This window comes from Heterodontus francisci, chromosome 9 (genome assembly GCF_036365525.1).
Source record: "Heterodontus francisci isolate sHetFra1 chromosome 9, sHetFra1.hap1, whole genome shotgun sequence".
In the NCBI taxonomy this organism is placed as follows: domain Eukaryota; kingdom Metazoa; phylum Chordata; class Chondrichthyes; order Heterodontiformes; family Heterodontidae; genus Heterodontus; species Heterodontus francisci.
The window spans coordinates 88,534,314-88,551,081 of NC_090379.1; the positions used below are offsets into that span (position 1 = coordinate 88,534,314).

General features: G+C 42.3%; 1 protein-coding gene across 10 annotated transcripts in view; it reads right to left on the minus strand.

The window, feature by feature from the left end:
• LOC137373899 (gephyrin) overlaps nucleotides 1-16,768 on the minus strand; it is a 623,883-nt gene that overhangs the window by 315,420 nt on the left and 291,695 nt on the right. For all 10 annotated transcript variants that reach the window (XM_068039448.1, XM_068039442.1, XM_068039444.1 and 7 more), the window contains exon 3: nucleotides 4,491-4,548. In XM_068039448.1, coding sequence (XP_067895549.1) covers nucleotides 4,491-4,548 — 58 coding nt within the window. The remainder of the gene's footprint in view (nucleotides 1-4,490; nucleotides 4,549-16,768) is intronic.

The window sequence follows — 16,768 nt, forward strand, 5'->3', positions numbered from 1 at the left end:
GAATTATGCCAATATCAGGTGACCTACTGTATCTCATTTTTTGGACATAAATCAACACCATCGTATTGTTTATGTAAAAGCAAGAACCTTGCATTCTCTGGTCTTTTGCATGGATGGTGGAACTATGTTAATGAGCAGAAACATATGTAGGGCATGACAGGAAAAACAATCAAGGAAATGTGCGTGTATGGCGGAGTTCTACCATAAAACAGGTTTTGCGTAAATCAGTTACGCACTAATTTCTGTGGGGAAAAAATAGCACAACTTTGCATTTCTGCAAACCTGCGTCGAAACAAATTCAGGAAATACCAGGAAATATCTCCTAATTTAATATTCTCTGGAAATTTGGACGGCACTCCCTCTGGCCGTATATTTGTCATTATTGCACGCAGTGAGTGGAAGCAATCCCAAAACAGAACTCACTGGGACAACACTGCCCATTTCTAACCACTGGCGTTCTTCCAGGTTATTTTAATTTTCCACGTCCCCCTGCCTTCTTAGTTTAAATGAATTTTCACTTGAGGTTCTGCTCTTAAATCTGTTTCCTAATCTCCCATTCTTTGAACTCAGTACAGCTTGAGCTTTCCCACTATTAGGTCTTCAACATCCTGCGACTCACTCAATTCAACCAACTCTCAGCTATTGTTTATCCCTTGGGTTGCCATGCCAGCTGAAAATTCAACAGTAACGTATTTTAGCACTGATGTTGCATACAAGCAGTTTACATACAGCAATTTAAGTAAATCTGGAAGAGCAGCTTGCTAAGTGAAAAATGCCATTATGAAATACTATGATATATATACCAACAATGGTGTTGAAGGTTAACAGTAATGCTCTCTCTGGACAGATGCTTTGTCATTTACTACAGCTATTACTACTCCCTTTGCCTTTTGTTCCATGAAATCTTTCTCATTTAATCCCACCTTCCCTCCACCCTTTCAGACACCTTCCTTTTTGCTCTTCTTCCCCCCTCCCTCCTTTAACTTGCTCAAAGCCCATTACATTTCTAACCTTTGCTAGTTCTGATGAAAGGTCACAGACCAGAAACGTGAACTCTGCTTCTCTCTCCACAGATGCTGCCAGACCTGCTGTGTACTTCCAGACAAATGCTTGTAGATTAAATTTATCAGTCATGTTATGTTTAGACTTGATGATGTGATTCAGAACAGGACTGCACTTTTTGCTTATAAGGTGACGTAATCATTTTGCAAACACATTTTTACTTTTTTTTTAAACTTTAAAACAAAATCACCTACTCCCTGTTTTGATAACCGAGCCCTGACAACTGCTCAGATCATCGTTAACAGGGATTGATCTACAGCACTAAACAGTATTTGTTCCAACAACTAAAATAAGACATTGGCAAGAAACTAAAGATCAAGGAACAAGCCATGATTGCTATAAATCTACAAATGCTTCAGGGAAGCCACAGTGAAAAATAAACTGCTACAAATCAGCACTTCAGAGAAACTCGCTAAGAATTTATCTGATACAGATGAAGGACTCTAAGTTACTTCTGCCAAACTGTTATGTGACAATATACATGCCGCCATGACTACTTCCATTCTGATTCTTGCCAATTATAATTATCTTCAGTATCCCGTCTTTGGTTGTCTTTATTACTGCATCTTATCTCAGCGTCTGATGTCGAAAGATCTCCAAGTGTTAAAAAATGAGGAGAGATTACACAAACTAGGGTTGTATTCCCTGGAATTAAGATGGTTAAGGAGTGATTTGATCCAAGTTTTATAAATATGAAGGAGAACTGATAAGGTAGTTAGAGAGAAACTATTTTTGTTGGTTGGGGAATCCAGAACTAGGGGACACAGCCTAAAAGTTAGAGCCAGGCCTTCTAGGAGTGAAGTGAGGAAATACTTCCACATAGAAAGGGTGGCAGAACTTTGGAACTCTCTTCCACAAACAGCAGCTGATGCTAGGTTAATTGCTAATTTTAAGTCTGAGTTTGATAGATTTTTGTTAACCAAAGGTAGCAAGGGATATGAGGCAAAGGTTGAGTTAGATTGCAGATCAACCATGATCTCATTGAATGGCAGAACAAGCTCAAGGGGTTAAATGGCCTACTCCTATTTCTATGTTTGTAAGTTTCTATCTCAGCTGATAATTGTGTTTTTAGTTCAAAAATAAGACTTCCTTTTCTCAGCCAAGACTGATACCACCCAGTCAAGCAGCTGCCAGGTCCTGAAATGATTCGAGATCCAAGACAAGTACCTGGCAGTGATCTCCATTAATACAGTGAAGTACGACAGTCAGCTGTTGCCAAGTCTCAAACAATCAATTCAAAACCCTAATAATGTGTGTTGTCTTCAGTGCCACAGTAGATCAGAAGCAAGTTAATTTGGGAAAAAGATATCTTCCTCCATGTGCTGTGGGGGTTCTCTGTACTTAGGAAGGAAAAAAAAAGCTTTGTGCAGTCAGGGAAGAACAGCCCGAGTAATGAACTTGAATGAAATTAATGGTGTAAAATACTTGGGCAGACTTTTCAGTGACATAATAAGGCACTACATAACTAGAAGGATTTCTTTTATGCTGATCACACCTACCTCTTGGATCACCAGTGGAAAAATATATTTAATGTCTTTGCAGTCCTTTTTAATGTTCCAAGAAATGAGAATTTACAATGCCCTATAGTCAATCTACACCTAATCCTTTTGTTTTTAAACTGAGTAACTGAAGTTAATGAGATCAATATTCTAAGGTATTCCTTCACATGCAGTACTGCCCACTTGTCCATCATTACTTCCCATGCAAGTATACAAACAAAAAGTTCAATGACACGTGCAGATTTTTTGATAAACACAATCAAAAATTGTGAACCATGATAATAATGTGTTGGCTGCCATATGTTTACTCTGAAAACAGAAGATCAAAATTGTGACCATCTAAACTATGCTCTTTCTCCTGCCCTTGAGAATTAAATGATTTATACCTGTCTAATAGGGCCAGTCCAAAGACAAAGAGAAACTGCAATATCCTGCAGCTGGAGTAGTGTGTCCAATTTTGGGCACCATACTTTAAGAAGGATGTCAAGACTTTGGAGAAGGTGGAGAGGAGATTTGCTAGAATGGTACCAGCAGTAAGGAACTTGAGTTATGCAGAGAGAGTCGAGAAGCTAGGGTTGTTCCACTTGGTGCAGAAAAGGTTGCTGGGAAATTTAATATAGATGATTAAAATTATGAAGGATTTTGATAGAGTAAATAAGGACTTACTGTTTTCACAGTTGGGTCAGTAACCAGAGGACACAGATTTAAGGTAATTGTCAAAAGAACCAGAGGCGACATGAGGAAAATTTTTACGCAGCAAATTGTTGTGATCTGGAATGCGCTGCCCTAAAGGGTTGTGAAATCAGATTTCATAGTAATTTACAAAAGGGAATTGGATAAATACTTGAAAGAGAAAAACTGCAGGGCTATGGGAGTGGAACTAACTGGATTAATCTTTCAAAGAGCCTCACAGATACGATGGGCCGAATGGCCTCTTTTCTGTACTGTATGATTCTGTGAAGCCTACAATCTTCAACATCCACTGTTGCAGCTAATTCTGGGCTGTTCAAATGTGAATTGTGTATTCTTCAAATTGGCACCATGCAGTCAACCAGGTTCATGGTCTCTTACAAAATTGAAGTAACATATTTAACTTCTGTTCGGCAGAAAGCATCGATAATTAATGAAACAATTCCTATTGCTCTTGTTAACTTTTGTAAAATACTTAATATTTTACACTTCATTTAATGCTGCATATACACATGGTGAGGGGTGAGTGGTTTTGTTAATTTGAACTTGGAATTTAGATAATGCAAAATTCAGGTTTGCTCTGTATCCAAGTTGTGTGCAAACAAGTCCAGTGCATTGGTAAGGAAAATCTCAATGACATCACCAAAGAATTGGAGCTGTGCTCTCCACTGCTGTGATGGGCTCAGAAGCATACCACAACTGGAATGCTGGAGAATCAGAAAAGAATACAGTAAGACAAACAGGGCAAAGTATACACACCATCTACCTTTACAGTTAGATGTTATCTCTGCCAATACTGTCAAACACTAAAGTGCAAGCTACAGAATGACGAATGCCAAACTGTCCATGTGCGTGTAGAATTGCCGTTATGAAATTGAGAGATACACCTCAACATTGCCACATTTCATGAAGTAATAGACAATGGCTATCATGTATAGAAAACAACCCAACTCAACAACTGCATGGATTTAAGTCTGTACAGCCACACATCGAATGTAAACAGACATCAAGATCTTCATTACCAAAGAAAAGAAGAGCATGAAAGAGTTCTCACCTGGCTTCATAACTAAAGTAAGTCATTTTTGTGAAGTACAGTTGAATCTGCATTAATATGACTAACAATGTGAACTTGACAAGTTTTTATACTCCTTTGAAGATTGCCAGGTCACAGAATCACAGAAATCAACCGAAGTCAGGTAAAGTGCAGGCCTTCACAAACTAGTAAAAGTAGGCAATTACCTTGATTTCATCAACTTCATCGGGAACTATCTTGTATGCAGATACTGTTCCTCCCAACCTACAAAAGAAAAATATTGAGATTTTAGTTCATCTGCAGAGATTAACCACTAAAGTACTTTTGCTGAATGTGGTAAACCTCCGAGTATAGTAATGTGCTTCCACGGTGCTGGACCATAATAAATGCAAGTTTTAATACAAATTACTTTTCCTCCAATTCTCTTTGGACATACCTGCCTGGATTTGAGTGCTTCTCAAGGCCAGGATGAATTGCGTAACACAATGCTGTATAAACATGCTGAAGCTTGAATAGGTGGGATGAAAACTCAAAAGGTGCAATTTTGCATACCTAAACACGGAGGTCAATTGTGATATTGATAGATACTGAGGTAAGTTTACCAGCTCACACTCAGCTGATGTTGTGAATGAGAAAGGGGGAGGAAACAAGAGAAAAAACCTGAGGGGGGGAAAAGGGGTGATAATGAGAGAGCAAGAGGATAACATTTTAAAAGCGGCACAGTGGCGCAGTGGTTAGCACCGCAGCCTCACAGCTCCAGGGACCCAGGTTCGATTCTGGGTACTGCCTTTGTGGAGTTTTCAAGTTCTCCCTGTGACCGCATGGGTTTTTGCCAGGTGCTCCGGTTTCCTCCCACAGCCAAAGACTTGCGGGTGATAGGTAAATTGGCCATTGTAAATTGCCCCTAGTGTAGGTAGGTGGTAGGGAATATGGGATTACTGTAGGGTTAGTATAAATGGGTGGTTGTTGGTCGGCACAGACTCGGTAGGCCAAAGAGCCTGTTTCAGTGCTGTATCTCTAAATAAATAAGCATAGCAAAAGAAACCAAAACTTTAGAGACTGATTTTTCCCATTGTTGTGGTGTAACAAGACCTGTACAATGATTAAAGCAGACAGAAAAATACACTTTTTGAAATAAGAGCAACACTTGTAATTTGGATTGTAAGAGGTCTCACTGCCACTGTGCTACCATACGATGCTAACTGACTGATAAAAATTGCAGAAGGGTGAAATTGTTCTGGTGGCAATGTTTTCCCAAGTGTTATAACAGTTTATCCGATAGGATTGTTAACTCATCTGCTGCATTAGTACAGAAACATTTTTCTTCTTTATCCATTTATAAATAATTACTGAACATGATAATCAACTGCATATAACAACTTACATTAATACAGCACATTTTATGTTGTAAAATGTCCTAAGGCACTTAACAAAACCAATATGAAATAAATCATTTTTCTCATTGTTGACAATGGGCCATAGAAAGGGAAACCAAGAAAGAGGAGCAAAAGCTTGATCAAAGAGGTAGATTTTAAGGCAAAAAGGGTACAAATGAGGAGAGGTTTAGGTGGGAATTCCAGTGCTTAGGTCCTTGGCAGCTGAAGCCACAGCCGCCAATGGTGGAGTATTAACATCAGGGTTGCACAAGAGGCCAGAATTGGAGGAGCGCAGATATCTCACAGGTTTGAGGGTCTGGAAGAGATTACAGAGATAAGGAGGGGCCAGGCCATGGAGGGATTTAAAAACAAGTAAGAGGATTTTAAAGTTGAAGCATTGTCAGACGGGGAACCAATGAAGGTCAGTAAGCATGGGGCGATGGACAACATACTGTTTAATTTTTGAATTGCACGGCCCCTTTAAAATTTTCTGTGCAGCCGTGCACGCACATTAACTTAAAGGGGCCAACTTGTACCCAGCTTGCGCGGGAGCTTTCAGGTTGCTGTGTGACTGCGTGGTTGAGAGGGAACATTGTTGATGGGTGAATGAGATTTCAAGTGAGTTAAGATACGGGCAGCAGTGTTTTGGATGAGTACAAGTTTATGTCGGGTGAAGGATAGGAGGCCAGCTTGGAGAGTATTGGACTAGTCAAGCATAGAGGTAACAAAGGCATGGATGAGGGTTTTCGCATCTGGACTGAGGCAGGGTCAGGGTTGAGCAATGTTAGAGGTGGAAGTAGGAAGTCTTGATGATGGTGCAGATATGTGGTCAGAAACTCAAGTTAGGTTAAACACAACACCAAGGTTGTGAACGGTCTTGCTGAGCTTAAGACAGTTACCAGGGATGGAAATGGTGGATAGGGAATGGAGTTTGCGGCAGGGACCAAAAACAATGGCTTCACTCTTCCCAGTATTTAATTAATTTTAATTTAATTTAATTTTAATATACATATAAGAAGTTATTCTGCTTCTGTTAAGATTATGCTTTGTCAAGGACAAAGCAGCAGTTGTGGTCACAAAAATACACCAAAACCAGAACAAAGCACGTTACCCTGAAATAGTACATATACCAGGGAGTGGTTCTAGTGCTGTCATCGAAGTGAAAGCTTCATACAACAGTTATAAACTGCTCATGGATTGCTCTAGTGTTTTATGCCCCATCAAATTCCTTTTCAATTAATTACTCTGTTGTAATTAATTCCAAGTAATATGAACAAAATAAGTGCTGTCAAGGCCAAAGACCATTCACAAGCACCATTTTACTTCTTAGGTTTACGACATATCAAAACATGAGTTGGTCTACAACTGTTCCTGTCAAAATGAATTTACTGCTATTCACTCTTTGAGATCACTGGCCAAAAATGCACCAGTTCAAAACTATTCCTGGGCATACCTTGTGTGACCTCACACACTGCAGCACACAAAATTCTGACAGCTATGTGTGATGAACCAAATTTCATAATATTTTGAAAGGAATCTAACCGTAGCCATTCTATCATCATTAAAACAAGTACCCTGGAAGGCAGGCACTGGTAGGTTATAAGATGAACAGTATGGTGACTGTCCAGTTGGTTGGTTAGCATCCTTCCATCAATGATAGATGATGGATACGCAGCAAACAATCCATTTAGGTGGGGTGTCTTCTCTTGGTGCACCTTTGCTGATGGCTGTGAAGGCCAATCCTTGAGATGCTGGTTCTGCCACAAGTGCTGCACGTGAAGCTGCCAAGTGACGCTGTGAGTTGTTGTTTTTGATGTGCACACCAATCCACAGGATGTGTCGCCATTTCCCTCTTTTGCCAGCTAGTGATTCTCAGGTGTGACAGTCAACATTTAGGGCCTTCACGTTACACTTGTAAGCATCCTTGAAACGGAGCTTTGGGTCCTCCACTGGTCCTCTGACCCCAGCTACATCACCAAGATCCTTGGGTATGTGACCATCTCCCATCCTAAGGACGTGCCAGATCCACCAAAGCTGCCTCAGTTTGATTAGTGTCAACAAACCTGGGAGCTCTGCCTTTGAGAGGACTGTTGTATTTGTGATTTTATCCTGCCGGGATATACCCATAATGTGCTGCAGACAGCGAAGATAGAAATTATCGAGCTTCTTTTCCTGGTAGCTGTAAGTCACCCATGTTTCACAGTCATACAGAAAGGTGCTGAGAACACAGGCCTTATAAACCATCAGCTTGGTCCTAAGGGTCAGCTTGGTGTTATCCCATGTGCATTTTGCAAGCCAGCCAAAGGTGGTAGCTGCTTTCCTTATGCATCTATCGAGCTCTGCGTCAAGGGACAGATTATCTGTCACTGTGTACACAAGGTAGCAGAATTTGCTAACCACTTCCAGTGGAGTGTTATTTAGTGTGATTAGGGGCGAAGATTCAACACCTTGTCCCATGACCATGGTTTTCTTGATGCTTATAATCAAGGAGAAAAAGTTACAGGCATGAGAGAGATAGTCCGTGAGTCTTTGTAGCTGAGTTTCCATGTGAGCGACTAGCGCAGTATCATCAGTGTAGAGGAGTTCTCTGATCAGGACACGATGTGTATTTTTGTCTTCGCTTTCAGCCTTGATAGACTGCAGAGCTTGCCATCTGACCTAGTGTGCTCCTTCCAAATCTGCAGGGAAGGCGAAGGTCAGGAGCATGCCGAAGATGATGCCAGAGTGGGGGCTAGGACACAGCGCTGTTTCACTCCAAAACTGTCAGAAGTGGAGCCATCAAACAGTACAGTGCAGTGCATGCTGTCATGGAAGGAGTAGATGAGGCTGAGGAGCTTCGGTAGACAGCCAGTTTTTCCCAAAATCTTGTACAGCCCTGCTCTGCTGACGGTGTTGAATGCCTTAGTGAGATCTACAAAAGTAAGGCAAAGGGGTATACTCTGTTCCCTCTATTTCTCTCATAGCTGGCATATGGAGATGATGATATCCACAGTAGATCTGCTGGCACTGTGCTTCCGGGGACACTCGGTCTGCAAGTAAATGGAGTCCTTTAAGTATGATCCTAGCCAAAGGCCTTCCCTGTAATACTAAGGAGTGAGATGCCCCTGTAGTTGTTGCAGTCTCATCATGCATCGCCTGTGGAACAGAGCCTACTTTCCAGCAGAGAAGGAGGTCATAAAGGTGTGGCAATAGATAGGACTTTCTGCACTTGAGCAGTTCGATTGGGATTCCATTCTACATGAATGTCCAAGTAACACCAAAAAAAAATGGGAGAGTCAGGACCAAATCTTTTTACAGATTGCTACAATGGAGAGCCTGGCAATTTTTCACTTTGTCGGGAAGATGTCAGTATTGTAGCTATACTGAAACAGCTTGGTTAGAGGCGCGGCTATCACATGATAGCACATGGAGAAAATTGAATTGGCTGAAGACTGGCACCTGTGATGGTGGAGCCCACAGGAGGAAATTGACATGGATCAACAACTCAGCACTTCTGGTTGCAAATGCTTCAGCCTTGTCTTTTGCACTGATGTGCTGGGCTCTGTCATCGTCGAGGATGGGAATGCTCCCCATTAAATGTTCACCACCATTTCCGAATGAATGTGAAAGGACTGCAGAGTTTTGATATGATTCACTGGTTCTGTGATTGCTTAGCTTTGCCTTTGGGGTGCTGCTTCTGCTGTTTGGCATGCATGTAGTCCTATGTTGCAACTTCACCAGGTTGGCATCTCATGCTCTTCTACACTCCTCATTAAACCAAGGTTGGTCATGTAGCTTGATGGTAATGATAGAGTGAGAGATGCCATGCCATCAGTTTCAGATTGTAGTGAAATATAGTTCTGCTGCTGCTGATGGATACCCAGTTTTGAGCTGTCAGATCTGTTCTGAATCTATCCCATTTGGCACAATGGTGGAATCCCACAACATGATGGAGGGTGTCCTCAATATGAAGATGGGACTTTTGACTCCTACCAATATTGCCATGGACAGAAGTACCTGTGATAGGTAAATTGATGAGGACAAGGCAAGTAGGCTTTTCCCCTCATGTTGGTTCTCTCACCACCTGATGTAAGCCTTGTCTGGCAGATATGTCCTTCAGGACTCAGCCAGCTCAGTCATTAGTGGTGCTACCAAGCCACTTATTCTGTGCCCTTGCTATCCTCAGTGCTTCTTCCAAGCAGCGTTCAACATGGAGCAGTACTGATTCATCAGCTGAGGGAGGGAGAGTGGCATTCAGCAAGAGTTTTCCTTGCCTATGCACCTGATGCCATGAGACTGTATGGGGTGCAGAGTCAATATTGAGGACTCCCAAGGCAACTCCCACCTGATTCTGTATCACTAGTGGGTCTGGCTTACTAGTGGGACTAGACATACCCTGGGATGGTGATAGAGAAGCCTGGGATGTGAGAACTGATAAGTATGAGTCTATGAGTATGACTACGTCTGTGGGACAGTTCTCTCAAATTAGTGAGGAGGACTTTGCATGGTTGACTGGGTCGGGCGTGCCTTTGTCATGTCCGAATCCAATGCCTAGTTTGATGCTGGGTGATCCATCCAGTTTTATTCTTAAATCTTTATGTAGTGGTTTGTCACAACTGAGTGGCTTGCTAGGCTATATCAGAGGGCAGTTCAAAGTCAACCACATTGCTCTGGGTCTGGATTCACATAGAGGCTAGACTGGGTAAGGACGGCAGATCTTACTTTGTCTTCAGCAATCTATCTGTCTCAGATGCATCTTCCCTCACTAAAGGACATTAGTGAACCAGTTGGATTTTTACAACAATCAGATAACTTCATGCTTATGGGTCACCATGATATTATTATTACTGGTACTAGCTTTTTATTCCAGATTTATTTAATTAACCAAATTGAAATTTGTAGTGGGATTTGAACTCAAGTCTCCAGATTTTAGTCCAGGCCTCTGGATTACTAGTCCAACAACACAACCACTGAACTACTAAACCCTCCACATCTGTCTCGGCCAATGCCAGCCCAATTGTTGCTGAAAAACCTATTTACGGCAGGGTCATCTCAAGACTTGATTCTTCCAATTATCTCTTGGCCGGCCTCCCATTCTCCACATTCAGTCAAGTGTTAATGCAGTTTTGCTTCTTACAAGGTACTCGTGCATCAGAAATAAGTTTACTCTTAATTAATTATTGTGACATTCATGTTGTCTATATGTTTTTGCACCAAATATCACTTGCGTTTATGGAAAATGAGTTGGGATACATGAAATGATGCTACTGAAACAAGATGGTCACAAAATTACTTCTGACTGAAGACACTACAATATTGAAGTACATTAAACAACTGAACATAGTGGCGCAGTGGTTAGCACCACGGCACAGTGGTTAGCACTGCAGCCTCACAGCTCCAGCGACCCGGGTTCGGTTCTAGGTACTGCCTGTGCGGAGTTTGCAAGTTCTCCCTATGACCGCGTGGGTTTCTGCCGGGTGCTCTGGTTTCCTCCCACGGCCAAAGACTTGCAGGCTGATGGGTAAATTGGCTATTGTAAATTGCCCCTAGTGTAGGTAGGTGGTAGGAGAATTGGGAAAAGGTGGGGATATGGTAGGGAGTATGGGATTAATGTAGGATTAGTATAAATGGGTGGTTGATGGTCGGCACAGACTCGGTGGGTCAAAGGGCCTGTTTCAGTGCTGTATCTCTCAATGACTCTATAAAAGATGCTCCTGTGTGAAAGTTGATTCCTATGATGGTGTTAACACTGAAACTTTACAATAAGCCAAAGAAAACCTTTATCTGTTGTACAAGCAAATTAGCCTCAAGTTCCAATGCTGCTCCACAAGAAAAAAAAAGAAAATTTGACACTAATGCACAATTTGCTTCTAGATATATAATATGATTTGCATGGCATTGCTGATTAAGTTCATGAATGCGATCAGCGTTGTTTTCAAGAAAACCCCATATGCCAAATGAGAAATATTAATTTAATCGGTTGGAAGCATACATTAGACTTTTAATGGAAAAAAAAATCCTACAGTTGACTTTTAAAATAGGCTGTGTTTGCTGACAACGCAACCACTGGGTGGTGCGGTACTGGAACTTGCGCAAATACAGCCTCATTGACTGAAACGTCACTGTCTGCCATTCACTCCCATGCACAGCTGCTCACTCACCACTTCCCCAACTTGGCTTCTCGCTCCCCGCATTGCCCTGTTACCCCTTGGCCACTGGCTCCCCGGCCGCTGCTTCCCCCCCTCGGCCGCTCGCTGCCCGCCTCGCAGCCTGGAGAAGTGGAGGGGGGCAGTAGACGAGCAGCCAAAGCGGCGAGGTGGGGAGTGAGTGGCCCGGGGGGGGAAGTGGTGAGATGGGGACCCAGCAGCCAAAAGGGGGGGGGGGTGGGGGGAGCGGTAAGTAATTGGGAGCGGGAAATTGAAAGCGGTGATTTAGGCGGGAATGGTGGGAGGGAGTGGGATACCATTAGGGGGAATGGAGATGGCGACTGCGGTGCGAGGATTTCACTGCGTATGTGCGCATTCATACTGGCAAGTTGACAAATGTTCGCACACACTGATGATGTCCGTGATCGCTCTGCGCATGCTCTGCGTTGTCAGAAGTCACTCCGTTTGAAAAAAAAACTAACAGCCAAGATGGTCACTGCAATTTGCATCTCAAATACCAGAAGACTGAACTGGAGACAAAAGTCTAACAAGAAGTCCAGCCAGGGCAATGGCTTGCTCTAGAGGTTGAATTATCTAAAATGGTTTAATTATCATGGCAGTCAAGGCAATCCTGATATATTGACTTTGAAAGAGCAACCCACTCCAGATGTAAATTGGCATCCTGAGCCATGTGGAGCCAATTCCTAATCTTGAATTTTATTAGAAGGTTCCAGAAAACCTGAAACAGCCATGTGACCATCTGCCCATCTCGGGGGGAGCTGATTTTGTTTCTTTTGGACAAAGAGACAAGCCGAATCTGAGACTGCAGCAGCGGAGAAAGCTGCGTGCTTCCCTTTCTCTCTCCCCAGGAAACATCAAATTTGTAAAGTATCTGTGACTCTGGACCCTCCAAGCCTACAGACTGCTACAGCCAGAGACCAGGGGAAGAGAGCAAACTACAATTCTGTCTTCAAGAAAACCCTGAGCAAAGCAGGCCAACCACAAGGTGCACTTTGACCAGCGAGGACTTCAAGTATACAGCTTCAGCTGGAGGCTACCGGATCATCCACTTCACAGACTGTGTATTTAAGTTCCATTTATTCTGGACTTCAATCCAACTACCAAATCTAATTTTCCCGCTGTAATCTATTCGTGTGTGTGTGTGTGATTCTCATGTGAATGTGTGCATGAATGTTTAGCATATTTTTTAGTATTTTTAAAATCAGGGTTAGAGTGTTATGTGTAATAAACTTACCTCTTTCTTGTTGAAACTCAAGAAAACCTGTCCAATTAGTTCCTTCAAGATCACATTAAAGGAAAAAGGCAAAACAATCACAGAGATGGTAAGTACAACTACTGTTTAAAAAAGGAATAAACCCTGTTGCGGTCAAATAAGAGGATGGGCGAGTGGGGAGCCTGAGACCCGTCCCTCTCCTCACCTAGCTTAACATAGTTCACAGGTGAAGAAATAAAATCTACAATCACAATACTTTTCTCCTGTTAATGAAGCTGATGTGGAGGATATAAGCCAAGGGACATGAATTTTTAAAAATTCTTTCACAGGATGTGGCCGTCACTGGCATCACCAGCATTTATTGTCCATCCGTAATTGCCCTTCAGAAGGTGGTGGTGAGCCACCTTCTTGAACCGCTACAGTCTGTGTGGTGATGGTACAACCACAGTGTTGTTATGTAGGGAGTTCCAGGACTTTCATCCAGTGACAATGAATGAACAGCGTTACATTTCCAAGTCAGGATTGTGTGTGATTTGGAGGGGAGCTTGCCGGTGGTGGTGTTCCCATGCATCTGCCGTCCTTTCACTTCTACGTGGTAGAGGTCAAGGTTTGGGAGGTGCTGTTGAGAAGCCTGGTGAGTGGCTGCAGTGTCTACAAGATGCTGGTACAGGGAGTGAATGTTTAAGGTGGTGGATGAGGTGCCAATCAAGTGAGCTGCTTTGGCCAGACGGTCTTGAGATTCCTGAGTGTTATTGGAGATGCACTCTTCCAGGCAAGTGGAGACCATTCCATCACACTCTTGCCTTGTGCCTTGTAAGTGGTGGAAAGATTTTGAGGGGGTCAAAAGGTGCTACATATTGGTAGGAAGAACAAGAAAAGGCAATATGAAATAAAGGATACAATTCTAAAGGGGGTGTACAAATTATTGAAGGTGGCAAGGCAGACTGAGAAAGCCATTAATAAGCGTCATGCAGGCCCCGACCTGCCAAGACTGAGGGACACATTATTTTGCCACATGAACATTAAAACTTAAAATTGTGGCTGGGAAGAAAAGAGGGCCTATCACAAGCAATTGCCAAGCCCCTGACTGGAAAGACATTTGCATGCTAGCAGACAGTGTTGGAACAAAGGACCCAGTCCCTACTTCTACAGTACACAGAAGACCTGGTCAGGCCAGTTCAATCACATGACTAACTGGCTGTTTGAATTTGAACTTGCTGAGAGAAAGAAACTCTGTTGCTCCCGGACTGAGAACACCTCTCTCCTGTCTGCTCCCATCTCTTTCTCACGGAATGGAAGACCCATTGAAGACACGTGAACTCAAAGAGAGAAATGTCTCCTATATGAAGAAGGTTTGAGAAGAATACTGGGCCCCAACGAAAAGTAAGAGCTGTCTACAATCAAAGACTCTATGGCGAGCTGGAAACACAGAAACAGTAACAAGAAACCCCCTTCAGAGACTGCCTCAAACCTCTCTACTTTATTTTTCTTCAGCTCTTTTCTGTCTCTATTTGCATGTGTGTATCACGTGTGCATGATAGCGTGGGCTCGTCGTATATCCGTAGGGGTTAACTGAATTAGAGTTTAATTAAGTTTAATAAATTTCACTTTTCTTCTTTAAACCTAAGAAAACCTGGTGTGCTCATTTTCTTGCCTTATAATTAGAAACTTGTGAACAAGAATTCCTTAGAGGGAGAGCTCAAAACACAGTGTGTTTAAAAGAAACCCTGTTACAATAAGACCAAGTGAAGACTAAAAGGGACCCCATGACATCTTTCTCACCTGGTCATAACATAAGGCATACAGAATCCTGGGCTTTATAAACAGAGGCATTAAGTACAAAACAAGGAAGATATGATGAACCTTTATAAGATACCAGTTTGGCCTCAACTGGAGTATTGTATTCAGTTCTGGGCACCATACTTTAGGAAGGCTATGAAGGCATTGGTGAGGGCGCAGAAAATATTTACAAGAATGGTTCCAGGGATGGGGAACTTCAATGACGTGGATAGGTTAGAGAAGCTGGAGCTGTTTTCCTTCGAGAAGGTTGAGAGGAGATTTGATAGAGGTGTTCAAAATGATGACGGGTCTGAACAGAGTAGATAGGGATAAGTTGTTGCCATTGTGGAAGGGTTGAAAACCAAACAACGCTGATTTAAAGTGATTGGCAAAAGAACCAGAGGCGATGCAACGCCACAAAAACCTTTTTATGCAGTGAGTAGTTAGGACCTGGAGTGCACTGCCTGAGAGTGTGGTGGAGGCAGATTCAATCATGGCTTTCAAAAGGAAATTGGATAACTAACTGAAGAGAAAACATTTGCAGGGCTACAGAGGAAAGGCTGTGGAATAGGACTAGCTCAGTTGCTCGCACAGAGGGCTGGCAAAGACACAATGGGCTGAATGGTCTCCTCTGTTGTAACCATTCTAGGATTCCATATATAGTTGAGTCATTTGTCAATGAATACCCAGCCTCTGACCTGCTCTTGTAGCCATGTATTCATGTGGCTAATCCAGTTAGGTTTCTGCTTAGTGATGACTCAGTTCTGATGAAAGGTCACAGACCTGAAACGTTAACTCTGTTTCTCTGTCCACAGATGCTGCCAGACTTGCTGAGTATTTCCAGCATTTTCTATTTTTATACCAAGATTACAAAAGTTGCTTTGCCAGTTGAGCTCAACCTTCTCTCTTCTGATCTCGTCTAACTTATCGTTATAATCTCATCCAATTTCTACTGTTTCTAGCTGCACTAATCGATGGGGATCTGCATTCTAGATCCCTTTACACACACTCTCAGCACCAACCAGTACCAGTCTTTACCAAGTTGTTTCACGCCTACTAAGCATCTATAATTCAAGGATTTCTTTCTGATATCCATGGTTTTAAGACAAACATACTGGTGTTTAATTAAGGTTAGCAAGGCATAGTTGGTATTATTATGGTTAATCACAGATAACTTAATCTCTAAATGTAAACAATATGCAACCCAGTCTAGAAGCAGGCTGCTCTGACCTCTGTACAGACATGTATAGAATCACAGAAATTTATAGCACAGAAGGAGGCTAATTGGCTATCGTGTAAGAAGGGCATTGCAATTATCTTAGGTGATTTTAATCTGCATATTGACTGGACAAATCAAATTGGCAAGGGTAACATGGAAGATAAATTTGTAGAGTGCATCAGGGATTGTTACTTCGAGCAATACATTGCAGAACCTACCCAGGAACAGGCTATTTTAGATTTGGTGATGTGTAATGATGTAGGATTAATAAGAGATCTCATAGTTCAGGATCCTCTAGGGGGAAGCGATCATAACATGGCAGAATTTCAAATTCAGTTTGAGGGTGAGCAACTCGGGTCTCAAACCAGTGTCTTCAACTTAAACAAGGTCAATTACAGAGATATGAAGAAAGAGCTGTCTAAAGAGGGCTGGGAAAATAGACTACAGGGGAAGTCAGTAAATGAGCAGTGGCAGACTTTTAAGCAGATATTTCATAACATTTAGCAAACATTTATTTCGGTAAGAAGGAAGGATTCGAAGAGAACGATGAACCACCCGTGGATAACAAAGGAAGTTAAGGCGAGTATCAAATCAAAAACAAAGGCGTACAAAGTGATGAAGGCTAGTGGTAGGCCAGAGGGAATTTTTTAGAAACCAACACCGGGTGACTAAAAAACGAATAAAGAGGGAGAAAATTGATGAGTAAATTGGCAAGAAATATAAAAAACAAATAGTAAGAGCTTCTAGGGGT